This window comes from Centroberyx affinis, unplaced genomic scaffold (genome assembly GCF_046629955.1).
Source record: "Centroberyx affinis isolate AG114_WGS23_722 - 3 ecotype Tasmania unplaced genomic scaffold, CSIRO-AGI_Caff_v1 ptg004308l_1, whole genome shotgun sequence".
NCBI lineage: Eukaryota > Metazoa > Chordata > Actinopteri > Beryciformes > Berycidae > Centroberyx > Centroberyx affinis.
The window spans coordinates 59,476-82,500 of NW_027282020.1; the positions used below are offsets into that span (position 1 = coordinate 59,476).

The 23,025-nt window shown below is 41.2% G+C and overlaps 1 protein-coding gene across 1 annotated transcript in view; it reads right to left on the reverse strand.

The window, feature by feature from the left end:
* The window catches only part of cacna1c (calcium channel, voltage-dependent, L type, alpha 1C subunit), a 143,723-nt gene that overhangs the window by 32,038 nt on the left and 88,660 nt on the right, over positions 1-23,025 (reverse strand). Inside the window, exons 10-28 of the mRNA XM_071543368.1 lie at positions 18,942-19,032; positions 15,259-15,285; positions 13,080-13,240; positions 12,778-12,851; positions 12,352-12,503; positions 11,358-11,559; positions 10,619-10,739; positions 10,099-10,213; positions 9,093-9,210; positions 8,871-8,940; positions 8,196-8,328; positions 7,792-7,921; positions 6,021-6,080; positions 5,286-5,392; positions 4,658-4,672; positions 1,556-1,643; positions 1,071-1,178; positions 368-420; positions 23-169 (exon numbers count right to left, since the gene is read on the reverse strand). Coding sequence (XP_071399469.1) covers positions 23-169; positions 368-420; positions 1,071-1,178; positions 1,556-1,643; positions 4,658-4,672; positions 5,286-5,392; positions 6,021-6,080; positions 7,792-7,921; positions 8,196-8,328; positions 8,871-8,940; positions 9,093-9,210; positions 10,099-10,213; positions 10,619-10,739; positions 11,358-11,559; positions 12,352-12,503; positions 12,778-12,851; positions 13,080-13,240; positions 15,259-15,285; positions 18,942-19,032 — 1,972 coding nt within the window. The remainder of the gene's footprint in view (positions 1-22; positions 170-367; positions 421-1,070; positions 1,179-1,555; positions 1,644-4,657; positions 4,673-5,285; positions 5,393-6,020; positions 6,081-7,791; positions 7,922-8,195; positions 8,329-8,870; positions 8,941-9,092; positions 9,211-10,098; positions 10,214-10,618; positions 10,740-11,357; positions 11,560-12,351; positions 12,504-12,777; positions 12,852-13,079; positions 13,241-15,258; positions 15,286-18,941; positions 19,033-23,025) is intronic.

A 23,025-nucleotide genomic window follows, 5' to 3' on the forward strand; every position in this document is an offset into this window, starting at 1 on the left:
GTGTGTGTGTGTGTATACATACCCTGGCCAGCCCTCAAAGGTGGACACAGCAAACAGAGCCATCATGCCTTGCAGGACGTCGTCAAAGTTGAAGTCGCTGTTCTCCCACTGTCTCTGAGCTCTTTCTGGCTTCCCCACGTCACCGTCCTTATACATGATGTATGAACCCCTGCAAACACACACACACACACACACACACACACACACATAAACAAATGCAAAAATGTATGTACATATACACACACACACAGATAACTCCTCCAATAGCTATGCTATAAGAGTGCAATTGACAGGAAAATGTCCTAATTAAAATCCTATATGTGGACAATATAAAAAGATAAAGACGTAGATGAAGACAACCTCTTACCTGCACTCTGCCTCAGTCTGTTTAGAGCTGTCGGTACAGTAGAAGAACTTGCCCTGGTGGACAAACATTTACGTTAACATTAGAATTTACAACATATGGGAGTTTATATGTATGAATTTGAAATAGTTGACTTATATTTAGTAATTGGAAATTCATTTCTCAATATTTCAAAAATGAAGATGATTATATCATCACCATTGTTGCTATTTCATAAGGCCTTAAGACAGCCATCAGATAGACAACCTCTACCTTCATCTATCCATCATTCCATTCGTCTTCCCTCCTGACCATACGCTGCATTCACATCACAATAGTTTTACTGTAAATATTAGCCTCCTGGTGGCAATTACATGTAGGATGTGGAAATTTTTGGTAGCCTCCGATATCGCCCACTTGGTGACATGAATTGCGGAAGTGTGTCAACACAGGCAGCAGACATGGCAGCGGACCCACTGATGTTGGCAGTCCATATCTGCTGCTGTTTGTTTATGGCTGATTCTAAAGTAACTTGTTAATGACAACACAACAAACCAATTGACCTTATGATCAACATCTTAGATGTGGGTGTTCCAATGAGTTAAACAAGTCGTAGGAACGAGATGTCATCATGCTCTTCTGCTTCTCTTGATATGATATGAACGCAGCATTAAAGAGCTGTACAGTTCCCATTTCCCTCCATCCATCCTCCATCCCTCCTGTTTACCTTGAACAGTTGTACTCCGATACAGGCGAACATGAACTGTAGCAACGAGGTGACGATGACGATGTTGCCGATGGTCCTTATGGCCACAAACACACACTGCACCACGTGCTGCAGAACGCAATAAAAAAAAATAGTTATTGAGTGTGTGTTTGTGTGTGTGTCTGCATTTTAGGGGTGGGTAAAAATTGTATTCAATATAAAATTGCAAGACTTTCCCCCAAGACACTGCATTGATATGCAGACACCAAGCATAATCTTTTCCTTGAAAGTCTGAAGGGGTCTTGATTTTAACCACTGAGTACATGTATGTGCAAGCGTGTTTGTCTGTGAATTTATATGTGTGTGCATCTATGCATGAGTGCGTACGGTATCTGTGCTTGGGTCAGAGTGTGTGTGATGTCTGCAGGTGCATGTGTTTTATATGTGTGTGTGTGTGTGTGTGTGCGCACGTGTGTGTGTGTGTGTGTGTGTGTATGTGTACTAACCTTTAGTCCCTTGGCTCTGTTGATGGCTCTCAGCGGTCTGAGCACTCGGAGAACTCGGAGTATCTTCACCACATTAATGGCACTGGACCTGAAACACACACTGATATTAACTACTGACCTATCAATCTGATACAACAAACAGACAAACAAACAAACAAACAAGCATGACATGACAAAGATGACAAAGAAGTTTGATTTTCAACACATCCTCAGGAATAGGACAACACACATATTAAGGTACTTTTCAACAGCATATGTGTTTGGTTATTTGCAGATACAAATGACAAAGCATTTAAGAGAGAAGTAAAAAGAAATGCAAACTGTATGCGTGAGACAAAGAAACCCCATGGGGCTTGAAAAAACTTCTCAACCCCAAAAAGCAAAAGAAATTAAGATGATCATGACAAATCTAAAATGGGCGACAGAATCTAAAAAACTCAACGAGGAGAATGGTACAAAAACAACAAAATAAATATCCAAGAAATAAGGAAAAAATAAAATAGCCTTAATTCAGGTGAATGTGAAATAATGTTTCAGATGTGCAATGGCAACAAAAGATTACACGTGTGTTCTTCTTAACACATGTTATGTTGAAAAGTAACGAAATGTGAGGTTTCAAACCACACACAAAAATGACACAGGTTTTTGACAGAGAATTGGAAGAGGTGCAACACACTCTCAAAGAACACACACACATTTATTTGTCTAAAATCAGGTTAGACGAAAACCCTGGGATTTCATTATAGCCTGCTATAATATGCACTTTAAAAATTACTAGTAACTTAATTACACCATAATTATTTAGTAAACAGCAAAATTGTGTATTTTTGGATTGATGGTAGCACCTCTTCTCAAGGTGTTAGAGTACTGATTATCCCTCCAAATCAGGCTTAGTGCAAAGTTACAAGGGATTGTTAGTGGTAGTAGCAGTCTGGGGTCAGTTTTAACAGAGGGAAAAGAGAGCATGGTTTCCCTTCTTTACATGAACTACTAAATTTATCCCTCTTGTCAACAGCAGATTTTAGTGAAAATGTTTATACATCACAACGCATAATGGTACACCACACACAGACAATACATACAATACATACAGACAAACACACTCGGAAACAAGTACAACACACATAGACAAACACAAAAACGACATTTAGGCAAACAGAGCGTTATTCTACTGTAAAAGAGTGTCAGTAGTGAAGGCCAAAGAGAGTGACCTTTACATCTAAAGGAAGTGACTTAAAAGAAAAGCCTTTTTATACAGTCAAAGGGTGTGAATCAAATGAATACCTTGACATTTTGAATTTGACAGTTATACTGTTGGGGAAAAGCTTATACATTGGTCCTTCAGTTATCTTAAATATACTCTGCTAGTGTTTTTTTGCATTCCTAATTGAAATCAATGGGCACCAATAGCTACAAGCTAACAATCAAGCTAGCAGGTAGCTGTACCTTTTTTTTCAATGAGAAATGCTAATGACAGCTAACTGAAGAACAAATACTCAATCGTGTTCCCACAATGTGACAAAGGTATAAGGAGGGAAAAATAAGTGAAATTCAAATGTCGATGTATCCTTTTAAGGGAGTGATTTAAAAGGAGTGACATTAAACCGCGGCCACACTCATCCGTCAGAAAACGGACAGAATTACTAACGGATAGATTTCTGTCCGTTGGGCTGTTTTAGAACGTCAACGCTATTTTTAAAAAAACGCCTCTGATTTGCGGTGACGAATCCGTCCATCCAGAAAAAGTTCAACTGGTTCTGTCTGTCAAAACGGACGGAAATCTGATGGAGACGGATGCGTCATCAGCGCTGCCCGGACAATGGACAGCTCTCACTGAAAATGAATTGAAATGAAAGGAGACGGACAGACACAACGGATCAGTGTGGCCGCGGCCATACTCTCCTCCTTTTGTATCAGGGAGAGATTTTGTGTCACTGTTAAACAGAAGTGATTTTAAACTGAAAGTAAAGAAAGGACCCATTGTGCAAGTCAAGAAGGACTTTTTACACGGGAAGTTAAAGTTTAAAGGCAGTTAAAGGTAGTACATGTACAGTAGGATGCCGTCGTTAATATACCACAGTCAAATCAGCAGTGAAGATGCTTTCTATTGACGGTACAAACGGAAACCCCCGGTGCTCTGCTTCATGTCTCATCTCGGAACAATTTGAGTGTTTTACGGTTCAATTTGCCACAAAATCTTGCCGAAAACCTATTTTTAAGTGGACTAGTAAGGGACAAATTGAAAGAGAGAGGAAAGGCCTGTCCTGGCCTGGGGGCTTAATCTCAGTAGAGAGGGAGGGAGGGAGAGAGGGAGAGAGAGAGAGAGAGAGAGAGAGAGAGGGAGAGAGAGAGAGACAGAGACAGAGACAGAGACAGAGACAGAGACAGATAGATAGATAGATAGATAGATAGATAGATAGATACTTTGTTAATTCTTGGGTGGTAACTGGACTACAAAGCAGCAACAATGGCATGATGGAGTAAGAAATTAAACTGGCCAATAACAAGCATTTCACAGGGTCTATTGAATGTAGCGCCGATGGTCACTATCACAGTTGATTTGACTGTGATATATTCAAGGAATATCCCACACACTCACTACCTTTAAAGGGGAAAACCACTGAATTTTAGCATTCACGTGTCATTCCTATGGCCCAGGAGAGCTAAAGCTTTGTCCAGAGACTGGAGAGCAGAGTTTGCCCCGCCCCCAAATCTATGACAATCATCAGCACAATCAATTGGATGGGAAAGGTGACTACAGTATAACAGGGTAATTTTCAGGGAGAAGATGGATGCCACGTTTTCTGGTTCAAAAACAATACAATACAAACAATCGGAACAAAAAAAAAAAAAGTAAGCATCCAGTGTGTTCAGGAAGATAAGTCACCCATTCATTGTCAATAGAATGGCACTAAACTACGCTTGATGGAATCAGTCTGGGCTCTTCTGTTTCTCACTTTGAGGGAAACTTGCTTATGTCCACAAATATTAGACTAAACTCTCCAAGGCCATAGGAATACCAAATCAAAAGAGTGACTTTTTTACACAGTTAAAGTGAGAGTCTGTTAAAGGAGTTATTAATACGGACTAATATGAACTTACGTCGAGTAGTCTAGGCTATTAAGCATCAGAGACAGAGAGTGTAGTATAGCATATTAAACAGCAGAAATATCACAGCATGTCAAGGAGATATTAGCTATTAGAAACACAGAGTTAAAACATCTTTAATAAACATCATAAAGAGAGAGGAATGGGAGTAATGAGGTGTAAAGTTGTTAGAGAATAGAGAGAAGTGTGAAGCATAGGTCACGTTCCAAACCAAAACTTTCTGCCCACTTAGCCGCTTGACAGCTTGATTTGTGTGTTCTTGCCATCGGAAATGTTTCAAACACTAGTCACCAAGTGGCTGACTGGTCGCTGTTCTCTCTGTCAGCCCTCCAGACCCACTGACCAGCAGATGGCAAGTCATTTAGCCTTCAGTGTCTCAGCAGTGTAACTAAACAACGCCTCTGAGAGCGAATGAACGTTGCTGCTGTAGCTACAAGTTGGTGTGGGCTGGGAATGCTTCCAAATGACGTTGGTAATCTAAATGCACACTGTCTCAAAACTCACTTTAATTAAAATGCAAAGGCAGTGAGTGACTGCTTCTGAGCTTTGTCAGGTGTTGAGTGGCCAAGAGATCTGCTAAAGATCAGACTATAAAACCATGGTACAAAACTACTGTACTCACTGTATTCCAGAAGAGATGAGGGACACGCTGACCACCACCAGGTCCAGGATGTTGAAATAGTTTCTACAGAATGAACCTTTATGGAGGAAGGCTCCATAGGCTGTCATCTACAGGGGTCAAAGTTCATATTTAGGAGCCAAAGAAAGAGGTCAAATCACTCACAGTCTTAGTACAGTACAGAGGGAACATTCATGAAGCAACATGTAGAGGGCAGTGATGCTAAGGACATGATGCCCTTTAATTTGGCCTTACTTCTAACCCCGAGCAGAGAGACCTGGATTAAATAATATCTGCATAGTTCCTGGTGTTTGTTTTAACCTGCTTTGAGTGCCAGCTGAGAGGGGTCTGCCACAAAGGACACATGCCATGAGTACTAGAAAATCATATGAAAATCAATTCAGTGTATTTTTCTGTGATTGACAACTTTTATCTGGCACTATCTCCTGATGCCGTAAAAATTACAGACCAGCAAAATTTACAGGTCTGTATGCAGCATAGCCAAATATCAGCAGTAAAAACTTTAATCTCGCAAACTTCAATCCACACGTGTAGAAAATGTTCCCTGAGTTTGGGACCAAATAAAACTACAAAGAATGCATATTGTAAAAAACTGTCAAAAAACAGAGATATCATGGATAAAATCAACCAGTCTCTCAATTCCTGATAAAGAGATTTTTTTAAAGATAGAAGGATCAGGCAGGGCATTAATCCTATGTTGTAAACATTGAATATTACCTTGAGGATGATCTCTATGGTGAAGAGTCCAGTGAAGACATGGTCTGCATAGCCCAGGATCTGAAACCACAACATAGAGCATCACAATGTTCAAGTTTACGGATAAAACTGTGCAGTAACAATGCAAGACTTGTCCCATTGGTCACCTTACCCAATACGAGAATTGGTAACAAATTCACCTCTGTGTCTCTGGTAGATAGCTCTGTCCGGTGTGCATGCTAACACTTTAGCATACAGTATGGTAAGTAATCGTAGGTGATAAGCATTATCCAAAGTATGAAGCTAAAACCTTTAGTAATACAAAGTTGGTATATTCTATGGTCTGCAGATTCAGAACCTCTGAAAACAAAATCTCAGTCTTCATCATTAGTGAAGTGCTGTGAGAAGAGAGATATTCTGCCACTGAAAGTAGTTCCAAAGCATTTTTGGCAAATTTTATGTATTTCTTTTACCAATCCCCTTAACAAGCCTAACAAGTTTAGACGCATGCCATTAAAATTAACTAACCATTTCTAATTTTCTAACTTTTAGGATAATGCTACTTGCCTTTGATTACTTAACACATTGTATGCTAAAGCATTAGCAGGCACACTGAACAGAGTTATCTACCAGAGACACAGAGATGATTTTGGCACCAATCCTGTCATCACACATTGGGTAAGGTGACCAATTGGCCAAACTCCCAAAAAGTCAGCCAAGGCCTTTAAGGTTAAAGCTGAACATAGAGTCGACTATAGCATAGCTCTGGATCTGAAACCACATCGTACAACATGGTGCTGAGGTTTAGGGCTAAGGATAATGAACACAGGCTAGACTTAAAATAGACTTAAAAAACAGACCAGAATGTGAAAAACAGGCTATATAATTTTGTTTCAGGCTAAGGTTAATTAAGGTAGACTAGACTAATATAGAGCAGCCTATACCATAGCCAAGGAAAATACAATAGAACAGATCTTTATTAGCCCCCTGGGGGATTTTTCTTGCCAACAAAGAGGCGAAGCAAGGTACAAAAACGGATACAGTACACACAGTGCTCATTCATTACATTAATTAGACTACAGTTCATACAATCATTACGCAAATTACAGCCGTAAACACTAAACAGTAAACATACAAACAAAAGGCTGAGGCTGTATTAGTGTGTATAACCAGAGTGCAGAGACATCAGAATTACAAACAGCAAATATTTTGGTGTTGAGCATTGATTTTAAGGTTGAATATAGACTATAGAATAGAGCCTAGAATTTAACAGGTGACATTTCTTACACTTTCAGCTTGGAGCCTTAAAATAAATATGGGTGTTAATTGATTCAATAAGAGTTAATACTAATAACAGTACTTAATATCGAAAGATTCATGTTGCCTTATGAGTACATCATTGCAAATGCTATAGTCTTAATTTGCCAGCCTGGTAAACTACAAGTTAAATAAATGCAAAAGCCTTAATAGGCGTCTCATATCTTCTTAACATGAAGTTAATCACAGCTATAGTACTCTGGAGGAAATCTCATTAAGTATAACAGACCAGTCACAATAAGCCTCTTGCGGTCTCTTTCTTCTCCTCTATACGTTACTATTGGTTCTAATCCATTTAGTACAGAATAAATGCAGAATGGGCAATTAATGATGGATGTTTGTGTCTGTGTGTGTATTTATAATTGGACCTGAAACCGCATTGTATGTTTATGTGTGTACATGCATACATGCTAGTTTAGTGTTTACATGTATGCTTGTGTGTGTGTGTGTGTGTGTGTGTGTGTGTGTGTGTTACCTGGTTTCTGAAGGAGTCATTCTTGACCGGGTCTTCTGCTGCCAGACTGATGCTGCTAAGCAGGATGAAGAAGAGGATGAGGTTGGTGAAGATGTTGTGGTTGACGATCTTATGGCACAGCACCCTGAATCTGGAGACAAAGAGGGAGAGAGAGAGAGCAAGAGAGATGCAGAGAGAATGGCAATGTTTGTGAGTCTTTTTTCATTCCCTCAATTACATGTACAAAAACAAAGGAAACTCCAAAAATGTGAGGGACAATGAGAGACAGGAAGAGAGAGGATGGAGAGAAAGAGATGGGAAAAGAGAGAGGGTGATGAAAGAGAAGGCATAGAGGGAGAGAGGAAGATGGAGAGACAGAACTACAATGTCTTACTTATTGGTACAAAAGGACTTCAGTTTCTTACTTGTTGGTGTGGCTGAAGATGAAGAAAGCGCGGGCCTCAGGCATGGGAATAGCCTTCTCCTTCAGCTGAATGTCGGACAGCGGCCGCGGCCTGGGACCCACTGGCATCTCTGGCTCCTCCTCCTCATCCTCTCCTAATGGGAGGCGGGAAGGGGAGAAAAAAGAGGAGAGGAGAGGAGAGGAGAGGAGAAGGTGACTTAATGTGTCTTAATGTGTGTTTTACTGCATCATAACTATAGGTGCCTCAGCACAAGGTCACACAAGGGAATGATAGCACCTTATTAACATTTAAATAACATAATAAATTAAAACACCATCAATGTCTGTATCAATCATCTGTATGCATTTACATATTATGAATACAAACTTTATATACATCTCTATCTGGAAGCAAGGGATGAAAAATTTTTGTTGGATAAAAAAGTTGAAATAAATGATGTAGCTAAGCCGTATGTAAAAGTCTTGGTTTGTATAACAACGATGAGTCATTTACACTAATTTCTCACATACTATGCTGAGATGAATCATTTCATGGGAAGGTATAAATATGCAGCACACTGGGTGAGGTGAGAGTTTTTCTTAATTTGCGGTAAAAGGTCACATAGGTTCCCATATTTATCTATTCATTCATCCATTCATACATACACACGTGGTTTGTGGCTGGGCTGTGTGTTACCTATGTAGTCGTTGGCAGGATAAGGATTCTTCTCTTCACTCTCATCTCCACAGTAGTCGTCCATGTTGATCTGCAGAGGGAGAGAGAGAGAGAGAAATACAATCATCCATCCATTCATTCATTTCTCTGTCAACATACCCACTTACTCACTCGCTTGCTCACTCAAGCATTCACTGAAGTCTGTCACTGCTTTTGTCTGTGTGTGCGTGCGTGTGTGTGTACCTTAGTAGCAGTGTTGGTCTCTCCGTCAGAGGTGATGGACTTCAGCTCTATCTTCTCCTTCTTCTCCTCCTCCAGAGGAGGCTTCTCGTTGTCATGGCGCTTCTCTGGACTGGCCGTCCTAGGGAAGGAGGGAGGGAAGGAAAACGTCTTTATGCTAAATGCCTTCCAGCATTGTCAGTGCATGTGTTTTTAGTAAGGGTGGCCCAGAGGGAACGGGACCCCTAACCCTGGCAGTGTTAGTGCCATGCTCCACCACTGGGTTACACAGAATCACATCCAATTTATAAAAGCTGTGGACTCCAGTCTTTTGAACAGCTAAAATATAACACCAGAAAGACAAAACAAACAGAGATTGTGTCTTCGGTGATGGGCAGTATTTTAGCCACAGACAGTGGGTGTGTTATTCAAATCGAACAAAGAGGATAGTGGGCAGGCAAATGGTTGTTTTCCATCACAATTTCTCCTTAAATCAATAGCTACCAAGAGGGAGACATTTAATAATTTGTGCCAGTGAGGGGAACGCCATCACCCTTCAGCTGCACTAAAAGCCCAGCGGACAAATTACCTTTGTTGGCAACGAGACGCTAAAAGTATCCAATAAAATTGGTTTGGGAGGAAACTCAGTGGGACGTATAATAATAATGCTCAGGCCAGCTCTGTAGAGCAAACCAGGCTCATGTCAGCCCGTCCAAAAACTTGATAATACGTTCTAATTGTCAGGCTTTTTCAGTACATTGATTTTTCAGATGGTCAAGGATTCAAGTCTTTCAGTATATACTGATCAGTTATACTGATTCAAGTAAGTAGACTTCATGAAAATCCCATCCAGGATACTGTAAGCTTAAACTCTCCCTTAATGCTGTGGGAATTGGCCAAATGCTCCCTCTCCCTTTCTCTCTCTCCCACTGTCTTTTCTGTCTCCGTTTTCCCCTCTATATGTCTCTGCCTCATCTTGCTCTCATTTCCCCTGGTTCTCACTGTCTGTCTCTTTCTCTTTCTGCATTACCTGGCCAGTTTCTTCCTCTCCTTCTCCTCCTCCTCCTCTTTCTGGGCAGAGGTCAGGCTCTCTGCATCTGCCAGGTTGTCAACAGCGATGGCCAAGAAGACATTCAGTAGGATGTCTGGTCAGGGAGGGCGGGGTTAAGGAGTGACCAATCAGGTTGGAGCAGCATATTTGTGGTTGGCTTGAAAAAAATCTGGGTGGTGTAAGTGATTAATTAGTGACCTTTAGTCATCATCATTCATGAGAACACATTCTCTGTCAACTCGCCTGGTTAAATAAGGGTTGAAAATCAAATCCAAATTAATTCAAATCACAATCAATCACATTCTCATCCACTTGATCGGATCAAATTGATCAAACCAGAAAACAAATGCTTCTGTCAATCTTCAATTTGTCTCGGATTTGTCATAAGTCGATTTTTCAGTACTTGTCACCGTTCATCGCCCCTCCCCTCCCCTTCAGATCCATAACACCCAGTGTGTTCTGCAGCTGTCCCAGTTCGCCCTCAGCTGTGGCAGGATACAGTTTCCGCAGATGAAGAGGATGATGAAGTAGATGCAGACCAGCATGCCGGGGAAGGACGGTCCACCGTACGCCATGATGCCATCATACATTACAGAGTTCCAGTCCTCTCCTGTTAGGATCTGTAGAGATAGGTAACCCAGAATCAATACATTAATAATCAATATGTGTCTTTATTGATCATATCCAGACCACAGTGCTGCCATTAACCCGTCAGAATCTACAGATATACTCAAAAAAATGGCCATCTTAAGAAGTCATTTATTAGTCACATATTCAGTCTTAAAATCTTTTTTTTTCTTAGAAAAAGTGAAAACTTCTGCCAGTGGGGTGAGATAATTCTACTGTTACCAATGTATTTTTACTTTTTCCAGGATTTTTCTAAAAAGGTGACAACGCCTTCAATCAAAGCAGAATAAGGCAGATCAAGAAAATCTCACCTGATTCAAGAAAATTCTTGAAACAACAAGTTGATATTCATTGGAAACAAGTCACATTATCTCACCCCATTAACAGATTTTTCTTTTGCTTGTTGTTGGAAAAATACGATTTTAAGACTCAATACTACATTAAATGACTTAGTAAGATAGAGATTATTTTGCTCTGTACAAGTGGAGGAAGAGAAGAGACAGATTGTAATTTCATGGACACAGATTGAACTGCCAGAAATAAAAAATGGAATATAGACATAGATGAAAAAGAAAACACAGCTACAGAACAAGACAAACTTTTATCATTACCTGGAACACAGTGAGTAGAGACTGGGGAAAGTTGTCGAAGGTACTGCGTCGAGTCTCGTCAAAGTTGAACTTTCCCCCAAAGAGCTGCATGCCGAGCAGGGAGAAGATGATGATGAAGAGGAAGAGCAGGAGCAACAGGGAAGCGATGGAGCGGACGGAGTTGAGCAGGGAGGCCACCAGGTTGGACAGGGAGTTCCAGTATCTAGGGGAGAGGCATCAAGTTAACACTGAACTACAATACTCATAGTGCAATGGGGTTCTCCTCTCACACACACACACACACACACACACACACGCAACCATGTTAGAACAGGATTTGCTGAGATGGACAGAGAATTAATGTTCATTGTACAATTAGAATGCAACGTTCAAGTTTTATTTTCCAGACTACTTCTATTGATTGCCTCTTGACGCTGTTTCCCAATGCAGTTTGTCTCTTGGACTTTTCATAACAGTCATTTTCTATTGACTTTTTTGCCTTTACACGGGAGCTAAGCGTGTACGAGACCCTGATGTTAAAAGTCCTGTTGTACATGACATTTTCGACGCTGGTTTCCTGATCGCGTCCCATGATGACTTTGGTAACGACTGGCTTTGTTACTTTTATATAGGAGGTAACCATGCACAACAACAACCTGATGTTAAAAGTTCTGTTGTACACCTTTCCTATTGACTTTCTATTGACTTTGGCGGCCCGAGAGAGAGCGTGCGTCCCGGGGACATTTGATAACACAATGGTTCCTATTGACTTTCATTGCCCAGTAGTGCTGCACAGAACACAAGTGTACTGTAGTGCACTGTGTAGTAGGTGACTTTCAACAGTGTGTGTGGGGTGGGGGGGTATGAGAGTTTATGAGTGTGTGTATATAAGTCTTCCTGTGTGTATGTGTGTGTGTGTGCGTTTTTATATATCTGCTCTAGTGAGTAGAGTTAACGCCCCTGAGGAAGGGCAGAGGGATGCACACTCCCTCTGAGCAGCACTCTGTTGCGTTACCTGGTGATTTTGAAGATTCGCAGCAAGCGTACGCAGCGCAACACCGAGATACCGAGCGGAGACATGATCTTGGTCTCCACCAGAATGGTCTCCAGGATTCCTCCACACACCACGAAGCTGTCGAAGCGGTTAAAGAGCGACACAAAGTACGCCTGAGGGAGAGACGAGAGAAGTTCAGTTAATGGTAGCAAGCAGAAGAGAACGGAGACAGAAGATTAGAATTCACACAAACTTTTTTGCAGTATGAATTTTGAGAAATGCATCATTAAAATATGCAAATAAAGTGACATCTTGTTCAGAAAAATTTTGACTTTAGATAGCATAGAAGCTTGAATTTTTCTTGATTGACGAAGTGAGTGAGTTATTTGTGTTTTAATGCATTAAAAACCCCATGGTTGTTGTTGAATTGTGAACTTAGCCTCCTACCTGTAGGCCCAGACTGTACATCTTCAACAGCATCTCACCGGTAAAGAGAGCCAGTAACACCTTGTTGGCTATGTCTGGAGATGGAGGGAAGGAAGGAGGGAAGGAAGGAGGGAGGGAGGAAAGTGGAAGGGGTTGGAAGAAGGGAGGAAGGAGAAAAGGACGCAGGGAGAAAGAGAGAAGATGCAAAAAGGTGAATCTTTTTGCTCTGATCAGAGAGAAAAGAGGTGTTCATGTAGGTGTATGTGTGCATGTTTGTGTGTGTGTGTGTGTATGCGCACGTGTGTGTGGGTGTATGTTTGTACCTTGTACGTCGGTTAACCAGAACGGCTGCTGGTGATGCTCGGAGGCGATGGTCAGAGTGTTGAGGAAAACCAGGAAGATGACCAGCCAATAGAAAACCTGCGATTTGACCGCCGCCCGGCACTTCCTCCTACACAACCTGTTCCACCTCCGAGAGTACCGACTGAGGAGAGAGAGAGAGAGAGAGAGAGAGAGGAAGAGAGAGAGAGAGAGGGAGATGTAGGGAAGGAGGGCGAGGCAGAGAAAGACAGGAGAGAGAAGAGGTGGGGAAAAGAGAGAGGTAATGACAGGAAAAAGAAGGACAGAGGGAGAGCGAGGGGCGAGAGAGAAGAAATGAGAAAAGAACAGAAAGAGTGATCAAAAGAGGAAGCGGGGGGACGGAGCGAAAAGACGAACAGAGGGGAGAGGGAGAGAAGAAGAAAGAGTCAATTAGTTTGTCTACGGCGTAGTGATGACATCACCCCTCAGCCTGTGGTGTCTGTTGTTTGAGAGGAGCGCTGTGGAACAGAGTTAGTCATCCTCAAAGACGTTTCACACCAAGGCAATGCCAACACGAAGAGCTTTGTTCCAGAACGAGATAGCCACCAATTTGAAAAAAAAAAAAAAAAAGGTACACCTACTCTTACAAGATGATTGAAAGCACAAATTTAAAGTGAAATATGGTGCGTTTTGATTTAGACTTCAAGGGAAATTCATGCTTCAAAAAGAAGAAGTGGTTCATTTGGGGGCGGAAAGAATGTTTTTTTTCTTCTTTTTAGACAATTCAATATGTTATTCTGTGATGTACTGCGCACAAACTCTTTTTATACCTTTCATGGCCGCCACCAATGAAAATAACAGCCGCTGTTTTTAGTAATTGGCGACTTCACACCTCGCATCTATGTGAACCAGTCCATTCAACTGTGGAGGAAGGGTCATCGTACTATTTTTTTAAATACGCCCATTTCCAAGTGATTAAACAACTGTGTGATTTCATTATTCGCCACTCTTCAATTCATCCCACTGAGAGAAAACAAACCAAACCGTTAAAGGCAGCAAACCGTGTTTTTGTTGCTCTAATCACTGACGGAGCAGTGAAGCATGAATCTCGCTTCAGACTGTTTTTTTTATTTGTCACCCAGGCCACTTTGAGGGAGGAATCCAACTAACCAATACACTCATGCAACTCTTTACTTATACATAGAGCATCCAAGTCAAACACATCCTTATTACTACTGCAGTATTAGCAAAACTTAACTAGGCAACATGGTAACTTGTAATTGGAAATTGCAAGAATTAGTTCCTAAGTAACCTTCAAATGTTAAATGGAAAATGATGAGATAATAACATGTTAATATGATAATGGACTACTTGAATACATAAAGTTTAGATAAAAAAAAGCAAAGATTTAGATCCTTCCAAGACGAACACAGTGTCACGGTAACCTAAATCTGGAAACAAATTTACTTAACAAATTTACTTTAGACTAATCACTTTGACTTATAGCGTGACTGAATGGACCCACACCCACACCACAACTACCATTTGGCATCTCTCTTTTTCTAGCCTGGTTGTTATATATTTAGCCGTTATTTGCACACAGCTAAGTCTCCGCTGGACCTCCATGATGGCACCAGACGTGGCTGCGAGGAGATTTGTGACGCAACTGAAAGAGACCAACACAACGCTCCAGGAAGTATTCTTTCTGCCCATTCAGCGTTCATGTCTCGCCAGTCTTCTGTTTGTGTGTGTGAGTTGATTGGAGTCAGTTTTGGCACACAGTGGCTTCTGCCATGATGCACACACACATTACATGTTACATGGGACACAACTCACAACACAACACAGTGGACACACATCCTTGCTGTCATTTTTAACACTTGTGTGATTGTAATTTGGAACAACACCTTGTGTGACTTTTCACAACACACTGTGTTCATAGAAGCATGTATGAACGCATGTGTTCAAAAGCAACACAATATGTTTTTGTTCCTACAAAGAACAACACACAGAAATGCGTTGAAAATGACCAAATCTTTGTAAAGACCAGCGCTCTCTGTGTCTCCCCCTCTCTCTCTCTCTCTCACACACACACACACACACACACACACACACACACGTCCAAAGACCAAACAAATTCCACAGCATTAGAGACATCAGAGCGAGTGGAATAACAGACTATGGTAAACAACATGTACTAACCTGAACTTGGATTTGGAGATCCTATTTCTGGAACACAGAAAACAGAATGGATTATACACACACACATAACACGCGCACGCACACACACACACACACACACACACACACAGGTACACAACATGAAAGGGGTGATTTGAGAGGAGTAAAGGGGGGATGGGGTCCCTCGTTAGCACAAATACTTAAATGAATACACAGATGTTTTAGCAAATAAGCTCTTTGATCAACTTCTTGTGTGTGTCGATCATTAGGAGTTCGGTGGCGCTTTAAGATGCAACCATCTTGTAACATCCAGCGAACATGTTAGCATCAAACATCAGTTCAACCGCCACCATCCTTCTCATTGCACAACTCTAAGTTGATCAAAGAACATATTTGCCAAAAAGAAAATCTGTGTATTCATTTACATCCCCTTGGTATCAATAGATTTAGGAGTAGAATATTACATTATTTCCACCCCTTTTCTTTTGAACAAATCACCCCCTGCAAACATGTATACAGTGGCATCCAGTCAAAAGAAACAACGCTTTGAGTTTAGATTTCTTCCAATCAACCCTAGTCTGAAAAAACTCAATTTCGTTTTTGGAGGAATGTCTGTTGACTGTCCACCACTGTAACAGTAAAAGGTACATACATAAAGAACTGAGGACAAGAGATCATGGAAGACATTGTCTCTGGATAAAGGAGAAGAGAAGAGAGGCAAAGAAATGAGCAGAGAAACTGAAGGAAAGTAAAAAGAAGAGTGAAGAGGACAGAACAGAATAGAATAGAATAGAATGTTGGAAATGTTGGAAATTTGCATCCACGACCAGATTAAATTATTTTATTGTGGGCTGAATCTATGACTTGCAGTATAAGCAGAGGTCACACACTCAGTCACACACTCCTATGCTAACAGCAGGGTAAGAAGTTACCACCCACCACATGCTGGTAAACTTCGGCTAAGGCTGGAGAGACTTTCTACTCAACTAGCCAATGGTTTACATGATGAAACCAAACTTTAAAACAGCAAAAGTGGCTGGTTAAGTTCAAGTTAGTGTCTTGCCGTGTCTCCAAGGCTCTTTTTTATGGCAAAACAGTCTAGAATCTTCATTTGTTTTCCATTAAGTAGGTAATTTGAGTATCGTTTGTGCAATAATTTTGAATGGTTGAAAAAAAAAATCAAAAGAGAATGTAATTTCATACAGTAAAAACAATGAAGAAGCTTTGAGGGAGTTGTTGCGACAGGCGCTACGATGCACTGATTTTGTCCGTGAAAGCAGATGGATTGACTGACTGTCTGGCCGAAGGAATAAAATGACTCACTGACTGACCGAATGAAAGAATAAAATCACTGACTGGCCGGATATGGAGGCTGACAGCAGACCCCGCGGTCCGTCTCCATAGCGATGTGGAGAAGAACTGACAAACGCGGAAAGTCTGACTCGTCCTTCTCCCGTTATCTCCATACTACTGTGAGGAAATTCCCCAAGCCGAACTTCAGAAGAATCAGGGCTCATAGGGCCTGTTTGTAGTCATGTTGAGCACCAGTCAGTTTAAGAATATATTATTCTTATGGTCATGGAGACTCAATTAAGCAAGACTCAAACTTGCAACGTTGCTCCATAGACAATTAATGGGAGATGGATTCTGTGGACCCGCATTTCGTTACGAATTCGGTACGAATTTTGATACTGAAATGAGCTTTATTCTATAACAGTATTAAAAGTTATGAATGAGAAAAGTACATCCTCTGCCCCAACAAGAGGATTGTTGGTGGAGAGGTGGATAGTATTGCATTTAATAGCATTTACAGGTAGAATTTTAGTCAATATGAAATCTAAACCTTAGTCATGCTTTTTGATCTTTAATACCCACAATAATTAGTTACTGTGGTGTGCCTTTATAAGGCAGCATAAGCATCAAGTGTTTAATAATAGGAGGATTGATACAAATGGCTAGTCAGTACATATAACTGTACAAGTTTCACTATAACTTTTGTTTCTACAACATTTTGGAGCTAATTAGGGATTAAGTCTGAGGCAGTTCCTAAAGTCCCAAATATGACGTGTCATTAGTGTTGAGTTGTTTCGTCTGAAGAGGGGACAAATAAACACAAACAACAAAACAAAACAAAGTAACAGATGGACACAGAGAAAACAGAAAAACAACAGTGTGCCATCCAAGTGTGTCTCCTGGTTTTACTATTGCTCATCTCTCATTTTTATGTTTCAATTCGATTCCATCTTGCATTTGTCTGTTTTATGTGGTTCTTCTCTGTTCTATTCTATTCTTTGTAGTTCCAGCCATGTTATGTACAACAATGTGAATGACTTGGTATGTGCATGTCCAAGTCTGTGTGTTTGTGTGTGTGTGTGTGTGTGTGTGTGTGTATTGTGAATAACAGAAGCTGAAGTGGGCTCGGTGGGTGGGGTCACGGCTCCTGCGTGGCCTTGCGTTTAAGAAAGAAAGCGATGCACTCGTTTGAATAATGTAGAGAATGAAAGAAGAGGGGAGAGGGAGAGCGAGTGAGTCAGCTGTTCGTCAGCTCCCAGAGGGGAGGAGGAAAGCACTTCACCAGCAAACACAGGAGAGAGAGGGAGAGGGAGAGGGGAGAGGGAGAGGAGAGAGGGAGAGGAGAGAGGGAGGGAGGGAAGGAGGGAGGGAGCAGAAGAGGAAGAGGAAATAAAGCTGGGTTATTATTAGATGACATATAGCCATGATAGATGTCCCACTTTTCTACTGTATGTGAGGTCCTTGCGAGGTTCCAAATGATGATCGGGTTGCCCTTGTACCACGTGAGTCAATATGCGCCTAGGCCTCGTCTCTAAAAATGCGTGATGTGCCCCTTCGCTCTTGCTTCTTTCTCTATTCATGTACTTATGTAATGTTTTCTGCAAAGTGCTTTGTGTCTGACCTCTTCTGTAACAAGCGCTTTGCAGATAAAACCTACATGACACCAAGAAATCTGCTTTTGCGTGTCCTGTGCTTTTCCTGATGTTTGTTTGTGTTTTGTTCTCTGGTTCATTGTTGATCAGTGAGATCGAGTTAGGCTCTTTCTCTGTAAAGTCCTTTGAGGCATGCTTGTGATAAAGGGCTATATAAATAAACACAATAAAACAAACAAACTTGAGATATCGTTGATGTCAGGGGAAAACATTTTGGTGATTTTCATGTTTTAACTTCACTTGAAGGATTACATGGTTCTCTATGGGTTGAGAAAATTCTATGACCCTTGGGTTTATGAAACCCTTTCAAAACCCCACTGGATAAAAAAAAAACATGTTGGTCAAGCTAAAAACAAGGCTGCTTTTCTTAGTTCCTGAAAGGTTTACATGTTGGAAACACGTGTGCATATAATGTAATGTATGCACTACTGCTGAACTGTTGATTGGAGCCCAAAGGGACCTGTTTGGAAGATTTAAATATTGTCATTTTTTAAGCTATCACAAGGCGCAAGGAACGATCCAGCAACTAGTTTTCAAACTAACTTCAGCAACCCGAGTTTTCTACTCCAATATTCCTGTTTAGTCCAAAAAGAATAGGGTGTAGTGGCTCTTGCAGTCATAATTCAGGATAGATGCAGGATGAAGGACTTCTACCATGGCTACCACTGTGGACATCCTTGGGATTGATAGAGGATGATGGAGAGAGCTGAAGAAGAGAGGGAGGAGAGAGGAGGGGTGAGAGAGGGGTGGGGCACTTACGCTAGCCGGGTACAGCAGGTCTCGCCCTCCACGTCTCCCCCGGGGGCGTTGTCTGTGTTCACCGATTCATTCTCACTGGCTGGCATACTCACTGAGAGAGAGAGAGAGAGAGAGAGAGAGAGAGAGAGAGTTGGAACGACAGAGGAGGAGAGAGCGAAAGAGAAAAAGAAAGAAAGATGAATTAACAGGATAGGGGGATGGGTAGTACATCCTCCCTCATATCATTCTTCCACTGTTTATTTACTGTAATCCTTTCTCTCGGTCCAAACCCCAAGAATTTACAAACCCACTGACAGATGCTGTTTTCCAGCCACATTCTGCTTTATAGCTGTACAGTAACACATACTGTATACACCTGGGAGCTGCCCAGTACAACCACAGTCTTGTATTGGCGGCTACTGAGCAGCTCCACTGGTCGCTGGGTCACACAGAGTTCAAAATCTGTTTTTATTTCTTCTCTATAGATCAAGTCTGTGCCAAAATCCACATGGCCGCTTCCCTGTTGGTGTTAAAATGGCTTCCTTTCCACAAGTTTGTCAACTTTTTCCGCCTTAGACAAATATTGAGTAAATGAGTCTTGCCCCGGGATCCAAACTCATTAAATACTGTTGTCATGTAGGGATCCACCAGTCAGCATCGTGGCCCATTTCTGATCCAAACCCACCAATTAAGAAGCACTGCTTCACAAATACCCTCGAGTCGATAAAACACTTCTCACATTTTGTACTGAATGCCTAAACTAATTACGCACAAAGTTTCCATCCCAGCTAAATTGACTGGCTCGGGATGCTGGGACAAAACCTCTGAAACAGCTATGGGGATGGATTTTGACTTTTAAGCTGAGGGACGGCTTAACTCGGGGTGAATAAAATCTCAACAAAATCCTCTTGTGATTTTATAGCCCAAGGAGATTGAGAGAAAAAAATATGTTGCAGAATCTCGTCTTTGGTCTTCAAAACTTGCGTGGGATGTTGGAGCTTAATTGCAGCCAAGTCTTTAACAAAACCTTGTAATGCTTTTTATTCAATCCTCTAAACTCTAATCAAGCTGTGAGAGCTTTGGCAGGATTTATGCCGCAGCAAACATCCAAAATTTCACTCCCTATTCCAAAGATCTTTTCTTGGATGTCTGAACAGGTAGAAACTACAGGGTCCGATTTGTTTTAGGAAGCTATGAGGAGATCAGAAATGTGTCATAATATCCTTGTTTGAAGACAAGAAGTGAAGAAGAGAAAGAAGGATGGATGGAAGGAAGAGGAAGGGAAGGAGGGAGCGATGGAGACGAGGATGAATTGAGGGAAGAGGAAGGGAAATGGGGAAGAAGAGGGAGAAGGAGAAGGAGGGATGGAGGGAAGGGGGGTAGAGAGAAGGGGAGGAAGGAGGAAAGGATGGATATGTATGGAAAGGGAGAGAGCAAAAGAGAGAGGGATGGAGAATGGACAGAGTGAAATTGGGAGGGAGGAAAAAAAGTCATGTGGGAGAACAGACTGGAAAAAAAACGGCAAGAACGGGACAGAGCTGGATTGAGGGAGTGATGTAAGCATTGAGGGAGGAGAGAGAGGCAGAGAGAGAGAGAGAGAGAGAGATGGGGAGATGGTTGGTTGAGAGGCTGATATGAAGTGATACATGGCTTCTTATTGCTTCTGTCAGTCTGTGTCTGCCTGCGGGAATGAGATGCGCTCTCCTCACTGTCACCTCAAACACTTATTGTAAAGCCCTCTGGGTGGCAGAGCCAGATACTGGATATAATTCTGAATGCCTCTAGCGCTAAAATAAGATATCCACCATTAAAAAAAGGAACACCTACTCTTACAAAATCATTGCTAGCATGAAAGCACAGAACATGATGAGCGTTTAAGATATGAGTCATCTTAAAATACAAAATAGTCATAATTTTGACTCCAGAATAATCTATTTTTTATTTTTTATTTTTTTTGTGGTTATGCTGGTTGCTCAGCGCTCTATTTTATCAGCTCCGGTAACACAATTCAGACATGTGTAAGAAATCACTTTCCAGACACATTCTGCAACCCCTCATTTAGCCCTCCTATATTCCTACCTTCATATTTAATGGTTTTGCACGTTTCTTTAATTACTAATACAGATTCATTAATGCTACAGGACATCACTTCAGAGAAAAGAGGGGGGGAACCATCTAAATAATAACAAATAATGAACAGAAGCAGGTTCATTTGTCTTCATGGAATCCACAAGACAGTCTCAAACGAACCAAAAACAATATTTTATCAGAAAAAATAATACAACATACACAAATATAATTCTAAAAACGTATATAAAACTAACACAACTTGCAGTGAACATGCACTGTAGCCTAAGCATATGGAGTTTTGAACCAGCCTCAGAAGACATATGCCTTTATATAAAGATGACTAAATAATGCTGAGCCAATCAAACTGCAAGAGGAACGGGGAACAGGCCAAAGCCATGCAGTGTTGAGTCTCCTCAGCATGCAGTAGGTCATCCCAAACTAAAGGGGGCAGCAGTCATCCAGCCATGCGTCATTCCCAGCCCCAGAGTGTAAACATATAAACCAGAAAAAAGTGGCAACACTTGAAATGAAAAGCATATGCCCCTGAATGGCAATATGCAAATATGTGTGAAATATGTTTGTTCATGTATACCCCCTCCTCAAGCTAAATTAATGCAGAACAATAAATCTGCGATGCTGATATCATTGATATCTGCTAAGCCTGACCCAAACATGTCAATACAACTTGAGTTGACACGGAACACCATAGAAACACCACTGATTATTACTGACTTTCACTATTGAAATACTTTACTTTTTCCTACTTACCCATTCCTCAAACTATTAAAACCAATGCTGCAAAATATATATGACAATCAAATATATGTTTGATATCTTTAGAATCTGTCAAGCCTGGTACTTGGGATTCTCATTTCCAGTGATTCATGGTTAGAATCCATACATGGCATATTATCACACTTTTATGATAAAATAATGCTTATGACACATATTGATTGCGTCTAGTTCCCATCTACACCAGGGGCCACATTACAGATTAAACCCTCAAAATCAACCATAGGGAAAATCACATTTTGCCATTACAGAAGCAAGTCCTAAAGTCCAGTTTAAATCAAATGTAACCCAACTGCAGTCAAAATGCAAGATTTAATGACCTAACGGTTGTTTACCTGAAAAATCATAATTGAATAGAATTGTCGTTGGATTTAATTGATACATGTGTTATAACATTTAAATCTGTTTTTATATGATTTGGTGGCTTGTTAAGTGCTATTTTTAAACCCCATCTGCAAACCAAATGTATCTTACTGGACAATAAAGATTTGGATAGATTTATATTTTACATTTCAGGCATTTGGTGATTATCCAAAGAAAGCTACAATGAGAGAGCAGGTACTACAGGAGTCCAGTGTCCAGTGTGATTATACTTTGGCAGGACACATGGCTGTTGATGGACGGACTGGCTGTTACAGAGATCAAACCTGAGACCTTTCTGTTAGGGGACGGTCTCTCTCAGCATCAGGCCACCCTGCCCTGTGCTGTATGCCCCACCTTCACACGTGCCACCTGCTGCTAGGCTACTTAGCTAAAAGCACTCAGAGCCCTGCGGTCCCTCCCGAGGCTGAAGCCTTTTAAATATATAACCAGCCTGGTGCCTTCTCCTCACTGGAGCTCTGAACTAGTTTAATACCTATTGTTAGAGTAAACCCCAAAGACCTGAGACACAGAGAGAAGGAGGGAGACGAAGAGAAGCGGAGTGAGGAGGAGGAAGGGAATGAGAGAGAGAGAGAGAGAGAGAGAGAGAGGGAAGGGTCATCATAGGAGGAATTTAACAATTTCTCCCAATGTCAGACGCACTCTAAGGTAAATAACTTATGAGGCTGAGGTAAAATATTAAATACAGACAGTGAAAATAACTAATTGAAACCTTAATGTAACAATGGCAGTAAAACAACTAGATATGTGTGTGTGTGTGCTAGTGTACAGATCCATAAGCATACGAAACTGAATTGTGTTTTGTCTGTGTGTGTGCCCATACAGGCCTGCCAAATAAGGAACTTAATATATTTACCATGCG